At 41.0% G+C, this 25,315-nt stretch overlaps 1 protein-coding gene across 4 annotated transcripts in view; it reads left to right on the top strand.

The window, feature by feature from the left end:
• akt3a (v-akt murine thymoma viral oncogene homolog 3a) overlaps nucleotides 1-25,315 on the top strand; it is a 484,690-nt gene that overhangs the window by 448,389 nt on the left and 10,986 nt on the right. For all 4 annotated transcript variants that reach the window (XM_072264837.1, XM_072264839.1, XM_072264838.1 and 1 more), the window contains 2 exons: nucleotides 10,008-10,095; nucleotides 20,605-20,707. In XM_072264837.1, coding sequence (XP_072120938.1) covers nucleotides 10,008-10,095; nucleotides 20,605-20,707 — 191 coding nt within the window. The remainder of the gene's footprint in view (nucleotides 1-10,007; nucleotides 10,096-20,604; nucleotides 20,708-25,315) is intronic.

The raw sequence follows: 25,315 nt of genomic DNA on the forward strand, positions 1-25,315 counted from the left end.
AGATCAACTGGAGTGCAACAAACTGTACAAATGCAAATATAAATAAATAGCAATAAATAAATAACTAGAACATGAAATAACAAGATATGGAGTCCTTAAAGTGAGATCATTGGTTGTGGGAACACTTCAATGGATGGGCAAGTGAGTGCAGTTATCCCCTTTTGTTCCAGAGCCTGATGGTTCTGGGGTTGAAACTGTTCTTGAACCTGATGCTCTTGTACCTTCTTCCTAATGGCAGCAGTGAGAAAAGACCATGGCCTAGGTAGTGAGGAGGTTTAATCATGGATGCTGCTTTCCTACGCCAGTGTTTTATGTAAATGTGCTCAGTGGTTAGGAAGGATTTACCCGTGATGTACTGGGCTGAATCCACTACAGGATTCTCTGTTCAAAGGCATTGGTGTTTCCATACCGGGCTGTGATGCAGCCAATTAATACACTCTCTCCACTACACATCTATAGAAGGTTGTCAAAGTTTTAGATGCCATGCCAAATTTCCCCAGACTCTTGAGAAGTAGAGATGCTGTCATGCTTTCTTTGCAATTACACACATGCTAGGTTCACAACAGGGTCTCTGAAATAGTAACACCCAGGAATTTAAAGTTGCTAACCCTCTCTTCCTCTGATGAGGACTGGCTCATGGACCTCTGGATTCCCTCTCTTGAAGTCCACAATCAGTTCCTGGGTCTTGCTGACATTAAGAGGTTATTGTTATGACAGTACTCAGCCACATTTTCTATCTCCCTCCTGTATGCTTACTTATCATCACCTTTGATTCGGCCCACAGCAGAAACAAAATCAAAAAGGATGACAGATACAGGACTGAAGGTGTTATAACCATATAACCATTACAGCATGGAAACAGGCCATCTCGGCCCTTCTAGTCCATGCCGAACTCCTACTCTCACCTAGTCCCACCGACCTGCACTCGGTCCATAACCCTCCATTCCCTTCCTCTCCATATATCTATCCAAATTAACTTTAAACAACAATATCAAACCTGCCTCAACCACTTCTGCTGGAAGCTCGTTCCACACGGCTACCACTCTCTGAGTAAATAAGTTCCCCCTCGTGTTACTCCTAAACTTTTGCTCTTTAACTCTCAACTCATGTCCTCTTGTTTGAATCTCCCCCACTCTCAATGGAAAAAGCCTATCCATGTCAACTCTAACTATCCCCCTCATAATTTTAAACACCTCTATCAAGTCCCCTCTCAGCCTTCTACGCTCCAAAGAATAAAGTCCCAACTTGTTCAACCTTTCTCTGTAACTTAGGAGATGAAACCCAGGCAACATTTTAGTAAACCTCCTCTGTACTCTCTCAATTTTGTTGACATCTTTCCTATAATTCGATGATCAGAACTGTACACAATACTCCAAATTTGGCCTTAATACAATTTCAACATTATATCCCAACTCCTATACTCAATACCCTGATTAATAAAGGCCAGCATGCCAAAAGCTTTCGTCACCACCCTATCCACATGAGATTCCACCCTCAGGAAACTATGCACCATTATTCCTAGATCCCTCTGTTCTACTGCATTCTTCAATGTCCTACCATTTACCATGTATGTCCTATTTTGATTAGTCCTACCAAAATGTAGCACCTCACATTTTTCAGCATTAAACTCCATCTGCCATCTTTCAGCTCACTCTTCCAACTGGTCTAAATCTCTCTGCAAGCTTTGAAAACCTACTTCATTATCCATAACGCCACCTATCTTAGTATCGTTTGCAAATTTACTAATCCAATTTACTACCCCATCATCCAGATCATTAATATATATGACAAACAACACTGGACCCAGTACGGATCCCTGAGGCACACCGCTACACACCGTCCTCCAATCTGACACACAGTTATCCACCACTACTCTCTGGCATCTCCCATCCAGCCACTGCTGAATCCATTTTACTATTTCAATATTAATGCCTAACGATTGAACCTTCCTAACTAACCTTCCATGTGGAACCTTGTCAAAGGCCTTACTGAAGTCCGTATAGACAACATCCACCGCTTTACTCTCGTCAACTTTCCTAGTAACCTCTTCAAAAAATTCAATAAGATTTGTCAAACATGACCTTCCACGCACAAATCCATGTTGACTGTTCCTAAGCAGACCCTGTCTATCCAGATAAGTATATATACCATTTCTAAGAATACTTTCCATCAATTTACCCACCACCAACGTCAAACTCACGGGCCGATAATTGCTAGATTTACTCTTAGAACCCTTTTTAAACAATGGAACCACATGAGCAATACGCCAATCCTCTGGCACTATCCCCTTTTCTAATGACATTTGAAATATTTCTGTCAGAGCCCCTGCTATTTCCACACAAACTTCCCTCAAGGACCTAGGGAATATCTTGTCTGGACCCGGAGACTTATCCACTTTTATATTCCTTAAAAGCGCCAGTATTTCCTCTTCTTTAATCGTCATACTTTCCATAACTACACTTCTTGTTTCCTTTACCTTACACACTTCAATATGCTTCTCCTTAGTGAATACCAAAGAAAAGAAATTGTTCAAAATCTCCCTCATCTCTTTTGGCTCCGCACATAGCCGTCCACTCTGGTTCTCTAAGGGACCAATTTTATCCTTCACTGTCCTTTTGGTCTTTATATAACTGTAGAAACCCTTTGGATTTATCTTCACCTTACTTGCTAAAGCTGCCTCATATCTCTTAGCTTTTCTAATTTCTTTCTTAAGCTTCTTTTTTACATTATTTATATTCCTCGAGCACCTCATTAACTCCAGGCTGCCTATATTTATTGTAAATCCCTCTCTTTTTCCAAACCAAGTTTCCTCTATCCCTTGAAAACCATGGCTCTCTCAAACTTTTAACCTTTCCTTTCAACCTAACAGGAACCTAAAGATCCTGTACCCTCAAAATTTCACCTTTAAATGACCTCCATTTCTCTATTGCATCCTTCCCATAAAACAAATTGTCCCAATCCACTCCTTCTAAATCCTTTCGCATATCCTCAAAGTTAGCCTTTCTCCAAATAAAAATTCTCAACCCTGGGTCCAGTCCTATCCTTCTCCATAATTATATTGAAACTAATGGTGTTGTGATCACTGGACCCGAAGTGCTCCCCAACACACACCTCCATCACCTGCCCTATCTCATTCTCTAACAGGAGATCCAACACTGCCCCTTCTCTAGTTGGTATCTCTATGTATTGCTGCAAAAACCTATCTTGCACACATTTGACAAACTCCAAACCATCCAGCTCTTTTACAGAATGGGCTTCCCAGTCTATGTGTGGAAAATTAAAATCTCGCACAATCACAACCTTGTGCTAACTACAAATATCAGCTATCTCCTTACAAATTTGCTCCTCCAGTTCTCGGTCCCCATTAGGTGGTCTATAATACACCCCTATAAACGTCACTACACCTTTCCTATTCCTCAATTCCACCCAAATAGCCTCCCTGGACGAGTCCACTAATCTATCCTGCCAGGGGACCACTGTTATTTTTTCTCTGACAAGCAATGCAACACCTCCTGCTCTTGCCCCTGCTATTCTATCACACGTGAAGCAACGAAATCCTGGAATATTTAGTTGCCAGGCACACCCCTCCTGCAACCACGTTTCACTAATAGCTACAACATCATATTTTCAGGTATCAATCTATGCTGTAAGCCCATCCACCTTTCTTACAATGCTCCTAGCATTAAAATAGATGCATTTAAGAAACTCTCCACCTCTTACTCTCTTATCCTTAATGGAGCAAACAACTTTGTTATCTTTTTCTTCCTTGTCCCCTGCATCTTTGGTCTGAGTGCTCCTGATCTCTGTCCCCTGCCTATCCTCCCTCACACACTGTCTACTAGTTTTCTCTATTTGTGAACTAACCTCCTCTCTCCTAGTCTGTTTAATTTGATTCCCACCCCTCAACCATTCTAGTTTAAAGTCACCTCAGTAGCCCTCGCAAATCTCCCCGCCAGGATATTGGTCCCCCTAGGATTCAAGTGTAACCCGTCCTTTTTGTACAGGTCACACCTGCGCCAAAAGATGTCCCAATGATCCAAAAACTTGAATCCCTGCCCCCTGCTCCAATCCCTCAGCCACGCATTTATGCTCCACCTTATTGCATTCCTACTCTCACTGTCGCGTAGCACAGGCAGTAATCCCGAGATTACTACCTTTGCGGTCCTTCTTCTCAACTCCCTTCCTAACTCCCCTCCTAACTCCCCATGTTCTCCTTTCAGGACCTTTTCCCACCTATGTCATTAGTACCTATATGTACCATGACCTCTGGATCCTCTCCCTGCCACTTCAGGATATCTTGAACACGATCAGAAATATCCCGGACCCTGGCACCAGGGAGGCAAACTACCATCCGGTTCTCCGGACTGCGTTCACAGAATCGCCTATCTGACTCCCTTACTATCAAGTCACCTATTACTACTGCCCTCCTCTTCCTTTCCCTACCCTTCTGAGCTACAGGGCTGGACTCTGTGTCAGAGGCACGGCTACTGTTGCTTCCCCCAGGTAAGCTGTCCCCCCCAACGGTACTCAAACAGGAGTACCTATTGTCAAGGGGCACAGCCACAGGGGTACTCTCTATTACCTGACCCTTCCTCTTCCCCCTCCTAGCCGTGACCCACTTGTCTGCCTCCTGTGGCCCTGCCTGTAACTCCTCTCTATCAACTCCTCACTCTCCCTGACCAGACGAAGGTCATCAAGCTGCAGCTCCAGTTCCCTAACGCAGTCCCTTAGGAGCTGCATCTGGGCGCACCTGGCGCAGATGTGGACATCCGGGAGGCCTGGAGACTCCAGGACCTCCCACATCTGGCGCTGAGAACAATAGCTGCCCTCACACTCATACTTCCCCTCTCCTCAAATAACAACAAAAAATGAATACCAAGCTCTCTTCGCCTCACCTGTTTCCGCCTAAGCCCATTGAACTGAAGCCCTTAAGCCTTCACTCTGCTCCTGGCTCACTCCGCAGCCCGCAAACTACGCTGCCCGCTGTATAAGGCTCTGTTCCTTTTAAATCTTACTTGCTTCACTGCTCAATGTCATACGCCTGCGCAGTCCAGCCTCTCTGAACGCCGATAAAACCCGAAAAATTCAAAATGTCTTCCTCCACACTCCCGCTCCGATTCTCAGACTTCCTTCTCCAAATTGTATTTGAATGCTCGCTGTATACAGAATACGGTAGATGATCTTGTGATGCAGCCGTATTGGCAGGTATGACATCACTGACTTATGGCTGAAAGAAGATTATAGTTGGGAGCTTAACATCCAAGGATACACATTGTATTGAAAGGACCAGCAGGTAGGCAGAGGGGCTGGGGTTCTGTTCGTAAAAAATGAAATCAAATCCTTAGAAAGAGCTGACAAAGGATCAGAAGATGTAGAGTCCTTGTGGATAGAGTTTAAAAACTGCTACAGTAAAAAGATCCTGATAGGCGTTAATATACAGGCCTCCAAACAGTAGCCAGGATGTGGGCTATAAATTACATAAGGTGATTGAAAAGGCATGCCAAAATGGCAATGTTACAATAGTCATGTAGGATTTCAATATGCAGGTAGACTGAGAAAATCAGGTTGGTGCTGGATCCTAAAAGAGAATTTGTAGAATGCCTACAAGATGACTTTTTAGAGCAGCTTGGGGCTAAATCCACTGGGGGGAACAGCTGTTCTGGATTTAAATTTGATTAGGGTGTTTAACCTAAAGGAGCTCTTAAGAGGCAGTGATCATAATTTGAAAGAATTCACTCTGCAATTTGAGGGGGAGAAGCTGAAGTCAGATGTGTCAGTATTACAGTGGAGTAAAAGGATTTACAGAGGTATGAGAGAAGAGATGGCCAAAGTTGATGGGAAAGGGACATTAGTGGGGATGATGGCAGAGCAGCATTGGCTGGAATTTCTGGAAGCAATTTGGAAGAATAAATACATCCCAAATAAGTAGTAGTATACTACTTATAAAGGCAACCGTAGCTGACGAGAAATCAAAGCCAACATAAAAGCAAAAGAAAGGGCATACACTAGAACAAAAATTAGTGAAAAGTTAGAGGATTGGGAAACATTTAAAAATTAATAGAAGGCAACAAAAATGCCATTAGGGATGGGGTGGGCAAAGATAAGATAAAGGTAAGCTAGCCAACAGTATCAAATAAGATACCAAAATTTTTTTCAGACACATAGAGCGTAACAGAGAGGTGAAAGAGCATATTGGACTACTGGAAAATGATGCTAGAAAGGTAATAATGGGGGACAAAAAAAATCAGTCTTCATTATGGAATTATCTAGCAGTATGCTGGAAGTTTGAGAGTGTTATTGGACAGAAGTGAGTGCAGTTGCTATTACTAGGGAGAAGGTGCTTGAGAAATTGAAAGATCTGAAGGTGGATGTCACCAAGGCCAGATGGACTGCACTGCAGAGTTCTGAAAGAGGTAACTGAAGAGATTATGGAATCATTATTAATGATCTTTCAAGAATCAATAGATAAAATAGGCCAAAGTCAGCATTGTTTCCTTAAGGGAAAATCTTGCCTTACAAATCTGTTAGAATTCTTTGAAAAATAAGCAACTGGATAGCTAGAGGAAAATTGGTTGATGTTGTGTACTTGAATTTTCAGAAGGCCTTTGACAAGGTGCTACACATATTTCTGCTCAACAATAAGAGCCCATGATAATACAGGAAAGATACTAACTTGGATAGAATATTGGCTGATTGATAGGCAAATAATGGGAACAAAGGGAGCCATTTCTGATTGGCTGTCATGAATAGTGATGTTCTACAGGGATTGGTGTTGGGACCACTTCTTTTCTGGTTGTATGTCATTGATTTGGATAATTGAATTGATGGGTTTGTGATCAAGTTCATGGATGATACGAAGAGGCAGGTTGTGTTAAGTAAGCAGGGAGGCCGCTGAAAGACGTGGACAAAGATGTGATAAATGGAATTAAGTGTCGTGAGGTGTATGGTCATGCACTTTGGTAGAAGGAATATAAGCATTGACTTGGGGGTTCTCGTGCAGGATTCCTTAAAGGTTAATTTGCAGGTTGAGTTAGTAGTGAAGAAGGCAAATGCAATGTTTGCATTCATTTTAAGAGGGCTAGAATATAAAAGCAAGAATATAATGCAAAGTCTTTATAAGGTACTGGTGATGCCTTACTTGGAGTATTATGAACAGTTTTGGGCTTCTTGTTTAAGAAAGTAGTGGTGACATTGGAGATGGTTCATAGGAGGTACAGAAGAATGATTCTGGGAATTAAAGGCTTATACGAGGAACGATCTGAGCCTTTACTCAATAGGTTTCAGTAGATTTCAGTAGGTACACTTGATGTCAGAGAAGTGTATATAATATACATCCTGCCCGAGCTTGATCAACTCTGGCTGGGTCGCCTCAGGGAGGGTGTCTAATGATGAAAGACCCGAAACACCCGATGATCCAAGGATGCATTACTGATGACAAACATCCACAAAACAGAGTGCCCCAAAGAATGAATGACAGTTAAATGTTAGAACCCCACAGCTCCCCCCTCCCCTGCACAAACAGCAGCAAGGCAATGAACCCCCCCCCCACCTCTCCCACCAGCAAAAAAGCATCGGCACCCCCCACCAAGCACTCAGGCGTGCAGCAAAGCATCAATAAAGACACAGACATGCAGTACCCCGAAGACTACTCGTTCACTCGGTGCTTGACATACCACAGGTGCTCTCTTTCTCTCTCTCTCCCTCCTGAGGGAAAAAGAGGTGTCCCCATTTCACAGCGAGAGGAGAGACATAACAGAACAACTTGCTGATTTATGGCATTAAAAGTCTGTTGCATCGCTTTTTCCAAGCTCTGTGCCTCCTGGCACACAGCCAACAACAAGCCTGCTGCTTCAGATCTTCCTTGTTCTCCCGAGACGCATCAGGCAGCAGCACCAGCCTTGAAACAGCCCGCCTCCAGAGCCACGAAAATCCAGCACCCTGACGGCGCGCTAGCCTTCCAGGCCGCATCCTTGACATATCGAAAAATGGCTGGTCGTGAGACCCTGAGAACGAGTCCCATTCCCACAAGGATCTGACGTCAGAGTATAGAACATAGAACATAGAATAACTCCAGGTAAGGGTCAGCAAAAGAACCTTGAAGGCGGGGGGTGGGGGGGAGATAACAAAGATATAAATAAAGCTGTTTCCGAAGATGCAAGCAAAGGAGTCACCATTTGGCACCGTCATCACTCAGCTCCGCCTCACTGGAATTTAGAAGAATGAGAGGGATCTCATTGAAACCTATCAAATGTTGAAAGGCCTTGGTGGAGTGGATTTGGAGAGGGTGTTTCCTACAGGGTGGGAGTTTAAGACCAGAGGACACAGCCTCAGAATAGAGGGATGCCTAGTTAGGTTGGTGATGAGGAGAAATTGCTTTAGCCAGAGGGTGGTGAATCTGTGGAATTCTTTGCCACAGGCAATTGTGGAGGCCAGGTGATTGGGTTAATTTAAGGCAGAGGTTGATAGGTTCTTGATTAGTCAGGGCATGAAAGGTTATGGAAGAATGGGTTTCAGAGCGAATTGGATCAGCCATGATGAAATGGTAGAACAGACTTGATGGGCTGAATGACCTAATTCTGCTCCTGTGTCCTATGGTCTTATCTCAGGATTTACTTCCATAAATCTCTCAAAAGTTGTAGCACAAGCTGATAGGTGATTACGAAGGTATATGGTGTGTTGGCCTTCATTTGTTGGGCATTAAGTTCAAGTGCACCAAATATTGTGGTTATCTCAGTATAGGAAGATTGTAGAAACTTCAGAGAGTGTGCAGAGGTAATTTACCAGGAGATTCCTGGATTTGAAAGCATTTCTTATGAGGGTAGGTTGACTAGGCCTTTTCTCTTTGGAGAGAGTGAGAGATGACTTGATATGAGGTGTGCGAGGTGATAAGAGGAGCAGATCAAGTGGACAGCCAGAGAGTTTTTTCTCTGGGCGGTAAAGGATTTTATAAAGGAGCATAATCAGAATCAGATATATTATTACTGGCATGTGACATGAAATTTGTTAACTTTAATGTGTTGGGAGGAAAGTATAAGGGGTTGTCAGAGGTAGTTTTTTTTACAAAGTGGTAAGTACGTGGAATGTACTGCCTTGGGTGGTGGTAGAGGTAGATATATTAGCAACATTTAAACGATTCTTAGGTATGCACGTAGATGAATGAAAAATGCTCTGTAAATAGCTATAATATATAAAAATAATAGTACTGTAGTTTTCCATTTGGAGCAGAAAATGATGGTAGTGGCAAGGGTGGAGCACCCTAGGGGGAGAGTGTAGAACAGGTGGCAGAGAAGGAGTGCCAGGGTGGGCAGTTGGTGCAGGCGCTGACACACTCAGCCCTGAGACACCAGGCAAAGTAATTTGATTCCAAACAATTGATTTATCAAACATTACAGAATGTCTCTGCTGCTTCCCACTCCCTCCCCTCTCCCTGCCTCCTTCCTACTCTCAGTTCACAATAGAGACCCATATCAGAATCAGGTTTATCATCACTCACATGTCATGAAATTTGCTTTTATTTGCAACATTGGTACAGTGCAATACATAAAATTACTACAGTACTGTGCAAAAGTCTTGGGCACCCTGGATAGATATAGAAAATATTGAAACTGTTATCCTCACCACACCAGATTGATAACCAATCTGTACTATTTTGGAGAGTGGGGTGCAAAAACCAGTTTAAGAATATATTAGAGCCATTCCTGGTATGAAGATTTGGGGAATAGCTCTTTTCCCCCTCTGTGGTCTCAGCTTTGTGCTGGGCTAGAGGCGGGAATAGAAACCACTTGAAAATCTGTTCACTATTACAGGCAATGCTGTAATGTAATATACAAAGGATGTTTGTACACAGTTGTAGTTCTGTTTGAAATGATCAATAATTAATATGCACTAGATTCTAGGTTTATTGTGACAGCAGCTACTTGTATTTTACGATCGAACTACCTGGAAGTTGAGGAGAATTAACTTTGCTCTATTTTTGCACTGTTAATTGTTTTTCTTCTTACAATCAGGCTTGGTGGAGGTCCAGAAGATGCAAAAGACATCATGCAGCATAGTTTTTTTAGTGGAATCAACTGGCAAGATGTTTATGACAAAAAGGTTTGTGAACTACATTATTTTTATAATGGCTCCATTATGGGAGAAAAGTCTCAAACTGTAATATTTGTAATTTTTAATAACATTTATTGTATTTCAACTAAAATATTATTTATCAGGATTAATTTTTTTAATGTTACTAAATTTATCTTCCTCCTTTTGCATTCATGATTTGTTGATTCCAGCTGTGGTGTCGTTACATGATCCTGGAACCTTTCACCTGAGAAAGCTGAATTTTCCTAATATGTGAATGTAATCTTCTCTAATCATTTTTATACACCTTGGGATTTAATAATCTTATTTGCATTTTGTAAGATATTTTTCTTGTTCAGGTTCAATCTAGTTATTGGCATTTTCATTTAGATTTGATTGTTAATGACAGACTGTATTGAGAAGAATATTAATCAAACTTTGTGTAGATTTTTGATTGTGGAAATTTTATGTCTGTATACTACTGAAACTATCTTAAGAGCTCACTACTTGTCCAGTTAGTGCATACAAAATATAAAACTGAATTTTATAATCTAAAAATGTGTCAGCCTGAGACTAGGCAGAAAATCTAAGTGGATCCTGTTTTCTGACTTGTTATGTTTATTGATGGTAGGACCAGCTTTTGAATGCACATCCCTAATTTTACATCTTAAAGGTAAGCTGGCGCAAACATTCTTAAGTGAGTGTGTAAATGGCAAATAAAAATTATTAAAGAAAGTTGATGGGCAGGTGGGGGTGATTTACAAGAAATAAAAGGAGTGGGAGTCATAAAACTGCTCTGCTGAGAGATGGCGTGCACCTAATGGGCATTGTACTTGAAGTTTTAGTGAGCCAATTTAACTTCCCGCGTTCTGTATTGTAAGTATGACATCAGGAAGACAAGCAAGTGGAAAGTGAGTTAAATTAATAAATGGAGGAAAGGTAGAATATACTAGACCCATAGAGTGCACATCCTGTAGTCTGTGTGAATTTGAGGATGCAGCCTGCATCTGGGCCGACCACAAATGCTAATAGTGGTCTGTTGGAGGATTTTAAGCTTCAGTTTTAGGACTGGCATTATGGTCCATCTTGTAACTGAATGTTTGTGGATAGCAAGTTTCTAAAGGTAATTCCCCCATAGATCAGGGCTCTATGACTCAGGTACGGACAGCTGATAATATCTGTAATGATAGAAGGGTATTCACAAGAGGATAGAGATTAGAACAAAGCCTTAGCATTGTCCAGATGAAGAATATCAACCTTAAATATTGACTGTTTCCTCCACAGATGCTGCCTGACTTGAGTTACTCCAGCAGTTTATTTTGCTTCAGATTGCAGCATCTGTAATCTCGTGTGTGTCCACAGCATTGTGGCTTATCTACTGGACAGGGATGGGATGGAAGGAAGGGTCAAGTGATAGGTGTACGGAATTCTGTTGTTAGGGGCACAAACAAGCATTTCTGCATTCACAGATGGAATTCCAGGACAATATATTGCCTTAATGGTACTACGATTATGAATGTCACTGAGCAGCTATAGAATATTCTTGAGAGCAAGGATAAGCAGCCAAAGACTGCAAACCACATTAACAACTTCAGTCGCAGAAGAGTAGTGCTCCTGCAGAGATATTTTAAGATGTTACAAAAGAGATGAGGAAGCAAGACCTCAAAGAGTGATAACAGTCAGATTATTTTCTGTTCCACATGCTCGTGAGTGCAGAAATATGATGATGCCGGTGAAAGCATTATTTGACGAGTATTTGTGCATGAGGAGTGCATTATATCTGGATACTGGGATAGCTTCTGGGAGCAGTGCACCTTCTAGGTGCCAAGTAGGTTGCACTTCAGTAGGACTAGAATGTTTGCTTGCTCAAATGCTAACCACTTCATCTGGCTTTGCAGGGAAATGAGAAGCCATGTACAGATTTCGGAGGGATACAGACAGCAATAAAAATAAAAAGAAAAGTAGTGGGCTTAGAAGGGCAAGCAAACAAAGTTTTAAAAAGGAAATGAAAATTTAGTCTGGCTGTGCAAAGGGGTGTGTGTGTGTAGAGAGAGAGAGAACATCAAAAGGGTATTCACATTGTTGGTAAGGTATCATAGACATTCAAATAGTCAATGGGAGATAGAGGGGAAAACATAAGAATTTTGTACCTCAGTCATCTTCTGCAACAAGTTCACAAGGAGACTTTCAAGCTGCTGTGAAGGCCCTGAACTGCATCAGGTAACTTTCAACATGCAGCTAAACACAAGGTAGAACCCATTCTTCTGTGATTGAGTTAATTTAACTGATTGAGTTAATTTAACTGAAATACTGTTAGAGTTACGTTGAGGGACTGTATAAGTATTTTTAGAGATTCACAGATTAATCAGTGACTGATGTCATGGATTTTTTCAGGGAAGGAGGTAACAAAGAAAGCGGCACAGTAGCCCATTTAATCGAACTGCTCTGCACGGGCTAACCATGTACTCCTGAAGTGCCCCTGTGATGGTCAGTGAGGAGGAGATATTACCAACCCATATCTTTGTCCACCAATAAGGATATCAAAGATGCAATTGCAAAGAGAGGCACAGAGGCCCAGGTTTCGAAACTTGGTGATGTTTGGAGGAGGTGATTCTGTGGACTGGGTAGTACTCGACAGAGAGAGATTGACTTGTGCATTAGTATGATCCAGATAGTTCAGAACAGAGTGGAGAGTCAATGAAATGGCTGTTGACCTTTTCTGGTAATAGGTAAATTGAAATGGATCCAGGGCATTTCTGTGGGAGGAGTAGGTTCACATCATTTGGATGGATGGTAGTCATTAAGGTAAGGCAGAGTGGTCTTCTTGGGAACAGGTTCTATAGATGCCCCTTTCAATCAACCAGGAGCCTCAGATCGCCAAATTGAGAGGTTAAAAATGTCCTTGAATGCACCAGCTGGTTAGTTTGCTTCCTTCTGAACCTTAAGTTTTCTTTAAAGACTTGAGTACAATTTATAGATGATACTTAAAATAATAAAAATGGCCTAGAAATGGCCACATTTCTCTCCATCTTGCCAGGCCTGTGGTACCCATGCGCTCTTTAAACTTAAATGCTTCACTGGGAAATTTAATGCAATACTGTGAAACTTTTTTTGGTTTTTAAAAAAAAGTGAATTAAGAGTATTGGTAGAACTAAGGTCAATAGTCCAGAAAGTTTGTCAATTCAGCACCAACAAAGACCCAGGTGTGCTAGATTATTGGTGTTTTCTTTACTTCATTTCACTTTTCCTTTCCCAGTTGTTCATCAAATTCTAGTAAAATCAAATAATTGTTCCAGTGTAAGAAAAGGCCATTTAACTTATTGAGATTGTGCCTGGTCCTAATAGAGAAATCAAGTCAATTCCATTCTGCTTTTTTTGTCATATCTTTGCAAATTATTTTCTTGTACCTATCTATTTCTCAAAACCTTGGCTGGTTCTGTTTCCTCCAGCCCTTAAGGCAATGAGTTTCAGGTCGTATCTACTCTCTTTTTGGGAAAACAGGCTTTTCCTTAAATTCCCTCTTATCTTTTGTCCAAAATTGGCAATATTTGCCCCCAATCCTTAAACCGTCTTTTATTGGGAACAGCTTCCCCCTATTTATTTAGATTTTCAAAACCTCAGTCAGATCTCCTTTCAACCTTTGCTTCACTGGAAGCAATAATCCCTGATCTCTCAGACGATTGTATAATAAATCTTAGATGCATGATCTGTAGGAGCTTTGACATTTCTGAAGTGATCAGAATTGGGCGTACTACTCCATTCATAGCATAATAAATGCTTTGTGAACATATAGTTTAATTTGTGTTCAATGCTTTTATTATGAATCCCTGGATAACACGTCCTTACTAACTATTCTCTCCGACTCTCTTTATGAATATGTATCTCTCGACATCTTTTGGTTCCTCCACACACCTTGGATCTGTGCCATTTAGATTGTATTGCATCTTATTCTTTCTTTCACTAGTCCGGTCATTCTACAGCCTCTCTATGCCCTCTTGTACTCTTTGGGTATCTTCACTGTCTATCATGTCAAGTTTTGCATCAACTATATTTCTATATTTGGATGTCTTAATCTGCACATCATGCCTCAATCATCAAAACGTACTTTTAAAAAAAATTGCCAGTGCTCCTGAAAAATGACCAGTGAGAAACAGGGGTTTATAAGCATCCTCCACTTTAAACACGGTAAATGTTTGTTGCTGATTTCTGCTTTGTCTTCAAGCCATTTTTCTGTTCCAGCTGCTATTGGCTCTTTGATGCCACGGTACTGAATTTTCCTAACCAGACTTTTATCAATTTATCAAATGCCCTGTAAAATCCACTTAAGCATCCATTTGTTAGCCTTCATTTTTACCCCATCAAAAAAAATCATTTGGGTCAGATGAACAGTGCATGCCTTTAACTAATCAAATTTCTCAAGTGCTAATTGTGTTTGGCCTATAGTTGCCAAGCACGTTCTTCCACACTTTTTTGACATTTTCCATTTTCTAGTCCTTTGGTATCCAGTTCCTTGTTTGCATTTAGGTCACGGCAAGCCCATTGCAACTTCCATCCTTATCTCCCACTGCTCCCAATGATGCATCTCACCCAGAATAAGTGACAGTCAATTAGTCTTGACTCCTCTTCATCAATTTAAGATTTTATTTCTACACCCTTCCATTGGGTAACAGTTGTTTCTTACAGAATTGACTAGCAGCATTTGATTCTGCTTCATCCTAATCTGACTTGTTCTTATCCTTAGATGGTACCATACCTCTACTCAAGTTCTCTTTTAGATTTCTCCTTACCCTATCCTTTACTGAATCACATGTTTTAGATTAATAATCAGTGCTTGCCCAGTGGTCTTCTGCAGACATGTAGTTCACCTCAATCTCAAGTGTCTACCTCCTCATTGGACTAGAAATATACAGATCTAGGAAGTTCTTCAGAACAAATTTCTGAAAATCCTTTCCTCCTTTGTCTTTCATTACTTTGATTAATATTATTGTGATTGAAATGTCCACAGTTTCAGCACCTTAAAGTTATGGTACTTCTCTATAACTTCCAAGAGAATTACACTACATTTGTTCTTCCCAGTGAAGAAACTACCGTCTCAGAAATCATCCTGCATTAATCAGTGTGACTCAGGTTTGCTTGAGAATTTTGCTTTTATTTCCTCAAGAGTTTGAATAATCTGCCTCTGAATGCCAGGTATGGAGTAGAACAGTAATACAGGTTTCCCCCGCCATCCGAAGGTAGAGCGTTCCTATGAAACGGTTCGTAAGCCGAATGTCGTAAAGCGAAGAAGCAATTACCATTTATATATATGGGAAAATTTCATGAGCGTTTGCAGACCCAAAAATAACCTACCAAATCATGCCAAATAACACATAAAACCTAAAATAATAGTAACATATAGTAAAAGCAGGAATGATATGATAAATACTTTTCCACAATCATTACTGCACTGTTGTTTGTAGTGAAAGTCTCACGCAAGCGCCGTCAGCAGAAAATCTCACGCAAACACTATTGGCAAAAACACGGCGCAAGCGCTCTCCAGTAACCTTTAAGCTATGAAGCTGCCAAATCATACCAAATAACACGTAAAAATACACAGCCTGTATAAAGTAGAAATAATGTATGTACAGTGTAGTATCACTTACTGGAATCGGGAAGACAGCGCCGAGCACACTGATGATGGTATGTCAGACTGAGTTGTCGCAGGTTGGGGTGGTGCAGTGGCCACCACCCTCCAGGCCACCAATCAATACCGATCTGCGAAGCATGCAGGGGTGCAGTGGTAGCCGGGAGGCACACAACACATCTTTAAGAAAAAAGCTGAAACAAACATGCTAATTAATTAGGTGCCGCCCAGAACATAATTGTCGGCCCGGATCAGTGCCGATTTCCGATTGCATCGTCTCTGATCTGGACCGACAACTACGTGTCGGGCAGTACCTAATTAATTAGCATGTTTATTTCAGCTTTTTTCTTAAAGATGCACTGTGTGCCTCCCGGCTACCGCTGCATTCTCTGCGAATCGGTATATGTCCGTGGCCTGCGGGTTGGGGTGGTTGGACACTGGGGTGTCATCTTGTCATCGTCTGTTTCCATTAGAGCAGGCAGCTCATCTTCTCCCATGACTGCCCACCTCGATGTTGAAGGTCGAGGTTCATCGTCTGCTGTGGCTGATGTGGAAAGCTTGCTTGACTGCTGAGCCTCGCGCATTTTTCTATCACACAGTTCTTTGTAAGGACCCAAACCATCTTGCAAATATCCCCTAAACCTACGTACCCTTTCAAAATTAAAGTCGTACTTTATCATTGCAGCGAAAATCTCATGCAGTTGCTTCACGTTCATTTCGCTACTGCATTCGGTTTCGATTGTTATCCTTTTTTCTTCCAATTGCATCAGCTCTTCATCTATCAGATCTTGGTCATGGGATGCCAAAACCTCTTCAACATCATGTTCGTCAGCATACACAAGCCAAACTCACTTTGTCCTTACTTCGTTCACCACGATCGAAACGCTTAATTATGTCTAGTTTTACGCTAAGTGTAACACCCTTACGAGCTCTTTTAGGCTTTTCCGATACCATAGAACTCATCTTGCAAATGACTGCTCACAGGCATGTGTTTAAGCAATGCCGGCGAGAATGCAGTTCCGAATCCGGGGAGAGCGGCTGCTCAGGGCGCGCGTTGCCTTTTATTGCGCGCTGCCTTTCTTCGTAACAGTGAAAGCACCTTCTGAAAGCGAAAACAGGGTACTAATGTAGGTCTTTTGTAACAGTGAAGTTTCGTAAAGCGAACGTTCGAAAGGTGGGGGACACCTGTAGTTAAGGTTAATGTTGTGCATATGTAAATGCTGAGGGAGTCTGAATCACAGAACAAATTTAAGTGTACACTTTGTATGATCTACTTCATGCACATACAGGTGTTTGGTTTATTGGCTTTTGGAGGCAGGATCTTGAATTAAGCCTCTAAGACAACTGTGCTGCTCCAAACAGCGCTACATGAGGTCATTCTTACCCTCTGCCATTAGGCTCTATGGCTGGGGAAGTGATGACCCCTCCTGTTAGTCTGCTTGAGGTAACTTATTTTCTATTCTTTCTTACTTCTCTTCTAATATTTGTATATCTGTGCACTTGTGATGCTACTGTGACACTGTAATTTCCTTTGGGATCAATTAAGTATCCATCTAAATGGAACCATTTCAATGTGCATTGCAGAATAAAAAGACAATATGATTTCCAGTAGTGGCTTGGTGCATCTTCAGGTGTGATTATTTTAATTGGATAGTTCCAAATATAAATAGTGGGACCACTGATTTCTGGTTGTCAATACCTCTCTGCTAAACTGTAGTGTTGTCTTTCTTCATCATTCTTACAATGAGAGTAACAAATTTGACCACCAAGTACCCTATTCTACATTAATCCCATTTGATTTTTCTCATATTCCTATCACAGTCACTATCGCACTTAAGGTAATTTGCAGTGGTCAATTAACCTACTGGCCTGCGTGTCTTGTTGGGGCTTGGGACTGCAGACCTGGAGGAAACTCATGCAGTCACAGGAGAATTTGCAAACCCAACACTGCACCAGAGGTGAAGACTGAACTCTTCTCAGATTCAGCGTTTTTACCAGTTGTGCTACTGTCTCCTTTTGTCCAGTGTCCTATATGTCTACAATTAATAGTGCTGTTTACAATAGTTAATTAACAGCTAATTCCAGCCTTTTCAATATTATTTTAATAAAGATTATAATTACAGTAGTGCACTTCAGTATTTTAAGTGGTGAGATATTTTGTGAGAAATATCACAATTTATCATTGAGTTAGCTGAATCAGAAAACCCTGAGTCTATTGTAATTATTCTCATGTATATGCCACTGGCAGATTTGAAAATATTAGGAATATCAGATTTGTATATTGGAGTGGCCTGCTATGCCACTTTGGAGTTGCACGTTAATTGAACACGTTATCTCTGGTTTGCTAATTAAGTAATTTACTTGAAACTATCATGAGTTAGTGATTCTAGGTCATTTAATATGAGTGATATTGTTGACCACCAGAGACATTTGGTATTCTGTATTGAGTTCCTTGTTAATTTTGCTTTTCCAGGTAGAAATGCAGGAATAATTTTTTTCTGAATTGTACATATTTTTACACAACATAGGCTTAAACTTAATAGGTACAGTGGCGTGCAGAAGTTTGGACACCCCGGTTAAAATTTCTATTTCTGTGAATAGCTAAGTGAGTAAAAGATAAACTGATTTCTAAAAGGCATAAAGTTAAAGATGACACATTTCTTTAATATTTTAAGCAAGATTACTTTTTTACTGCCATCTTTTACAGTTTCAAAATAACAAAAAATGAAAAGGGCCCAAAGCAAAAGTTTGGGCACCCTTCATGGTCAGTACTTAGTAACACCCCCTTTGGCAAGTATCACAGCTTGTAAATGCTTTCTGTAGCCAGCTAAGAGTCTTTCAATTCTTGTTTGGGAATTTTCACCCATTCTTCCTTGCAAAAGGCTTCTAGTGCTGTGAGATTCTTGGGCCACCTTGCATGCACTGCTCTTTTGAAGTCTATCCACAGATTTTCGATGATGTTTAGGCCGGGGGGACTGTGAGGGCCATGACAAAACCTTCAGCTTGCTCCTCTTGAGGTAGTCCATTGTGGATTTTGAGGTGTGTTTAGGATCATTATCCTGTTGCAGAAGCCATCCTCTTTTCACCTTCAGCTTTTTTACAGACGGTGTGATGTTTGCTTCCAGAATTTGCTGGTATTTAATTGTTCCCTCTACCAGTGAAATGTTCCCCGTGTCACTGGCTGCAACACAAACCCAAAGCACGATTGATCTACCCCCATGCTTAACAGTTGGAGAGGTGTTCTTTTCATGGAGTTCTGTACCCTTTTTTCTCTAAACATACCTTTGCTCATCACGGCCAAAAAGTTATATTTTTAATTTCATCAGTCCACAGGACTGTTTCCAAAATGCATCAGGCTTGTTTAGATGTTCCTTTTAAAACTTCTGATGCTGAATTTTGTGGTGAGGATGCAGGGAAGGTTTTCTTCTAATGACACTTTCATGAAGGTCATATTTGTGCAGGTGTCGCTGCATAGTAGAACAGTGCACCACCACTCCAGAGTCTGCTAAATCTTCCTGAAGGTCTTTTGCAGTCAAACGGGGGTTTTGATTTGCCTTTCTAGCAATCCTACAAACTGTTCTCTCGGAAAGTTTTGTTGGTCTTCCAGACCTCAACTTGACCTCCACCGTTCCTGTTAACTGCCATTTCTTAATTACATTATGAACTGAGGAAACGGCTACCTGAAAACACTTTGCTATCTTCTTATAGCCTTCTCCTGCTTTGTGGGCATCATTTATTCCAATTTTCAGAGTGCTAGGCAGCTGCTTAGAGGAGCCTATGGCTGCTGATTGTGGGACAAGGTTTGAAGAGTCAGGGTATTTATAAAGCTTTGAAATTTGTATCACTTGGCCTTTCCTAATGATGACTGTAAACAAGCCATAGCCCTGACAAGCTAATTAAGTTCTGAACACGAGGAAATCTGCGGATGCTGGAAATTCAATAACACACATAAAAAATGAGACCTTGGTAAAAGTTATCTGAGAGCTCAAATCTCTTGGGGTGTCCAAACTTTTGTATGGTGCTCCTTTCCATCACTCTAAAATTGTACAAAACAAAAATAATACACTAATCTTGCTTAAGATGTTGAAAAGAATATTTCATCTTTAACCTTATGACTTTTGGAGATCAGTTCATCTTCTGCTTTCTTAACTATTCACAGTAACAGAACTTTTGACCAGGGGTGCCCAAACTGTTGCATGCCACTGTATTTAGAAATAGATAGATAGTATGGCCATGGTTTTGAAGTGCTTTTACTTCTGAATTTCTTTTGATTGTTTTAGTTGATAATACTGATTTCATTTTCAAATGCCAAATTTCCAGAGATAGAGAGAAAGCTAATCTAATGAGAACTGTTTTACCTGCGTAAAGTAAAATGGGGGGCTGCTTTTGTTTTGTAAAGGCAATCATTTCAAAAATGCACTTATTTATCAAACCTGAAATGGATAATTGAAAAGTTCTAAGTTAAAAATAGGACATTACTGAATTAAAATCTAGAAGTTTTAATATTACCAATAATGGTTGTGTTCCAGGAGAAAATGGCATGATACAACCTGAATGAATTTTTACTGAAGCCTATTCTATATGTAAACTATGTCTAATTACCCTGTTTCAAGAAGCTTACGTCTAGTTTTTTGTCCCCCCCTTAAGCCAAAGATTTTTAAATTTACCTCAGTATTTAGGTTAGTCATGTGCATTTGTGCTGGGGTTTGAAATTTTCCTTGTTGAGTGCATTGGCATTCAAAGGTTATTTGATTAATATCCACTCAGGTGATGTTTGTAATCATGTTTGAAATGCATTATTTTGCATCATTTAAGTAAGCACAGTCATTCAGCTAGCAGAGATTAGCTCTTTTAATAGCTATTGATATTCTCTTGGTTTTCTGTGGTATTAATTGCTTCTGCTTTTCCTTTTGCAGCTTTTACCTCCTTTCAAGCCTCAGGTTTCATCTGAGACAGATACAAGATATTTTGATGAAGAGTTCACTGCTCAGACCATTACAATAACTCCACCTGAAAAATGTAAGTGACAGTGCAAAGTAAGATGGAGTTTGTAATTGTGTTTAACAGTAATTTTCAGTACTTGACAGAATTAGGCTGTCAAGAAGTTCTCATTTTCCCCTCTTTGTGAATGTCTTAGCCTTAAGTTGTAAGCTGAATGTTATTCGACCTTTGTGTCAATGTAGTAAAATAGAGCTGAAAATAACGTTTAAAAAGCATCATCTCTCTGAATGTTACCTCTTTTCTGTTGTAATGTGAGAAACAGGGTAACTGCATGTGATTCATGTGTATTGTTAATTCAGCTCACAGGAGGAGCTAAAATATGAGATGTTATTTAACATCTAGCAATCTTGTTTCATTTCTGTGAATTAACTGTGAAATCTACCAGTATCTTTTTTGTAGAAAACAATGTATAAAAATAGTTTAAATTTCCTATGAATTATGATTACTGTTTAAAAATTCAAGCAGATTTTACTTTGTATTGGTTTATTACAAAAATCTAGGTGTTTAATATGAAATGCAGGTAGCTTTGACTTTCGAAGAATTTTTTTTAAGAGTGATTGTAAGTCATGGATTAGGCTCTCTGAAACTGACACAATTAACTTGTTTTCATGTGCAAAAGTAATTTTGTGAAATTAGATTCCATAGCACATCATTACTCATAAAATTGTGGGAAAGAATTCAAACTTTATAAAAGCTTTGAAATATGGTAGTTTCTAACAATGAAGTAGTTTTTGAAGCAATCCTATGTTACGAATGATGCATCTGATTATAGCTGTTCTGATATAGTGTATAATGTTCACCTCAAACAGCTCAGATTATTGTTTTGCATCACTCTACCAAGGCTAGTGTTTCTGGAGTAATGGTATTAATTAGTCTATTAGATCAACTGCATGCCTACAGTAGATATTGTATATACAAGAGAAGGTCAGAGGCTGGGTACTTTTCAGCAAGTTGCTGATCTCCTGATACCCCAAGATTTTCCGCAAAATGTGCTACCGGGCCGTGAGGAAACGAGACGATTTGGCGATATGAGTTAGCTGCACCTTTCCTCATTCCCTGTCACACCCACTGTTGAACTTGAACGCACACGAGGCCATCAGTCGGTATAACCTACAACTACTCGATGAGTAAAAATCAAACATCTCTTGAGAGTTTCTTTGGGAGAGGTGGTAGGGGACTTAAACGGCCTAACGATGATGATAACACAGAGACAGCTGAGGCCGAGACTGCAAAAAAAAAGAAAGCTTCCTTCAACAGAAAATATGACGAGTCGTACATAAAATATGGCTTTATTGTGACCGGTGACTTGCATGCTCCAAGCCCCCTGTGTGTGATATGTGGAGACAAGCTGTCTAATGAGGCAATGAAGCCCTCAAAACTGCTTTGGCACCTTGAGTCCAAGCACCCTGCACTTAAAGACAAACCCGTTGAGTTTTTGAGCAGAAAAAACGTGAGCAAGTGGGACAGAAGCAAGTGCTGAGAGCCACCACCTCCACAAATGCTGCTGCTCTGAGAGTGTCGTACTTAGTGGCTAACCGTATTGCTAAGGCTAAGAAGCCTTTCACTGTTGGTGAAGAATTGATTCTGCCTGCTGCCAAGGACATGTGCCGTGAACTGTTGGGAGAGACTGCAGGTAACAAGATGGCACAGGCTTCTCTTTCAGCTACCGCAGTTTCAAGGAGAATCGATGACATAGTGGAGGACATCGAAGCACAGCTGTTGGAATGGCTTAATGAGTCACCATGGTATGCTATCCAGGTCGACGAGTCTACCAATGTTGACAACAAGGCAATACTGCTGGCTTATGTGTGATATATTTATTTCAAGACGATGTGCACGAGGATATGTTGTGTGCACTGCCGCTGCCAACTAACACAACTGGGGCAGAACTATTCAAGTCTTTGAATGACAACGTGTCAGGCAAACTGGACTGGTCATTCTGTGTTGGGATATGCACAGACGGGGCTGCAGCTATGACTGGACGTCTGTCTGGTTTCACTACCCGAGTCAAAGAGGTTGCTCCTGATGCCAGTCTACACACTGTGTCATGCACAGGGAAATGCTGGCTAGCCGAAAAATGTCACCTGATCTTAACAGCGTATTGAGTGACGTTGTTGAAGTTATCAATCACATCAAAGCAAAAGCCCATAACTCACGTCTGTTTGAACAGCTTTGCGAGGAAATGGATGCAGAGCACAAACGCCTTCTCTTACACACTGAAGTCAGGTGGCTATCAAGGGGGAGAGCCCTGGCTAGGGTTTTTGAATTAAGAGAGCAGCTACAGGGATTTCTTTTAGGAAAAAAGTCACCACTGGCAGCCCACTTCAGTGACGAGGAGTGGATAGCAAAACTTGCTATCTTCAACCTGCTTAATGAACTCAATTTGTCACTTCAGGGGAGAATGACAACTGTCTTCAAGTTGGCAGATAAAATGTCTGCTTTCAAAGCCAAACTGAAACTGTGGGGATGGCAAGTAGGCAGGGGCATATTTGAGATGTTCCCAACATTAGCTGGGATTTTGGGAGAGACTGAGGCTGCACCGTCCTTCTCACAGCTGGTGCGCCATCATCTATCTTCGCTGTCAACAGAATTCGAGTGTTACTTCCCAACCGCAAATGACCCAAGACGTGCAAAGGAATGGGTCCGTGACCAGTTTTTTAATATACCCGGTGAATCATCCATGCCAGTGTGGGAAGAAGATCAACTCCTCGAGCTTGCAAATGACAGTGGGCTGAAAAGTATGTTTGACATAACATCTCTGCCGGCATTCTGGATCAAAGTCAAGGCTGAATATCCTGAGATAGCCATGAAAACACTGAAAACGTTGCTTCCATTTCCAACATCATATCTCTGCGAAGCGGGGTTTTCTGCAATGAATGCAACGAAAACTAAATTGCGGAATAGACTGGACATAAGGAACCCCCTTCGAGTATTGCTGTCTCCCATCACCCCTCAATGGGACTGTCTTGTTGCAGGGAAACAAGCCCAGGGCTCCCACTGATTCAGCAATATTAGTGTGTTGCAATGATTTTATATGTTCATACGAGGAAAATATGCAGTGTGTTTAGTATCCAAATGTTACTTAAAATGTTATGCTATTGACTTATAATTGACTTATCAGTATATTCATGAGAGGAAAATATGCGCTGTGTGTTTAATATTAAATTTGTTAGATAAATCCTTTTAGAAACAAAATTGAGTGTATTAGCCACTTATAAGTGACTTATGGTTGACTTATCAACTATATCCAGTCGTGATTATCACCCCCCCCCCCCCGCCCCCCATCGGCCGGTCGGCAAGAATATTGTCAATATTAAACCGGTCTGCGGTGCAAAAAAGGTTGGGGACCCCTGATCTACAGAACATAAATCAGGAATTTATTTATTATTATTTATTAAGATATAGTGGAACAGGCCCTTCAAGCCACACATCCCAGCAACCCCATTTAACCCTAGCATAATCATGGGACAGTATGCAACGATCAATTAACCCACCAACCCGTATGTCTTTGGACTGTGGGAGGAAAACAGAGCACCTACAGGAAATGCACATGGTCATGGAGAGAATGTACAACCCCTTTACAGACAACGATGGGAATTGAACCGGGTTGTGTGCGCTACTATGCCATCACTAAATTATTCTCTACTTGTTTGTCAAGAAGTTTAGTGTCATCCAGATCAAAGTAGACTGACTGGCAGTACATCCATCACCCTAACTTTTCATTTGTTCCATCTTTCATACAGCATTGCTGCATCATATACCATTACAAAATGAGACTGGTCACCTAAGCAGCTATTACAGCACTTCTAAAACTAAATCTAAGGATAAGTGGAGGAAGTGCATTGGATCAGAATCACCTTCAGGTTATCTTTCAAGCTGCACACCAGCCTGATTTGGAAATGTATCAGTGAATAAGAATGAGGGAGAGTGGTTTCCTGATTTTGCAGAGAAGAATCCAAAGCACAAATGTATCAATACATGGCATTTATTACATTCATGTGAAAGCATATGAGTGGATGGTTCTTGCACTTACTACCCACAAGAATAGAAGTTTCCTACCAGCGTGCCCTGCTAGAGCGCACTGCCATACATTGAAAAAGATGTATGGTAACACCCTTAAAAGTATGGAATTAGGAGAACCAATAAAGTTAGGGTAAGTGATGGGACCTTAGAAAGCACTGAGGAACAGATTTCTATTTTTTTTTGTTTTAGTGAAAGATATGGCGTGGAATAGGCCCTTCCAGTCCTTCAAGCCACGTCACCCAGTAACCTCCAGATAAACCCTAGTCTAATCTTTATAATGACACTTTACAATAACCAAATAACCTACCAACTGGTACATCTTAGGACTGTGGGAGGAAACCAGAGCACCTGGAAAAAACCCATGCATTCCATGGGGAGGACACACAAACTCCTTGCAGAGGATGCTGGGATTGGCCTTCGAACTCCGATACCCCGAGCTGTAATAGTGCCACATTTACCACTACGTTACCTCTCTGGCTATCTTCAGGGATCCTTCAAAGATCTCCAAACATAGCAGCAGAGGCAGACAAGGTGAATAAGAAAATACAAGGTAAATCAAGGTATATATCAAGTTTTAGTTAGACTACAGCTGGAACACTGTGC

This window comes from Mobula birostris, chromosome 8 (genome assembly GCF_030028105.1).
Source record: "Mobula birostris isolate sMobBir1 chromosome 8, sMobBir1.hap1, whole genome shotgun sequence".
Taxonomy (NCBI): Eukaryota; Metazoa; Chordata; class Chondrichthyes; order Myliobatiformes; family Myliobatidae; genus Mobula; species Mobula birostris.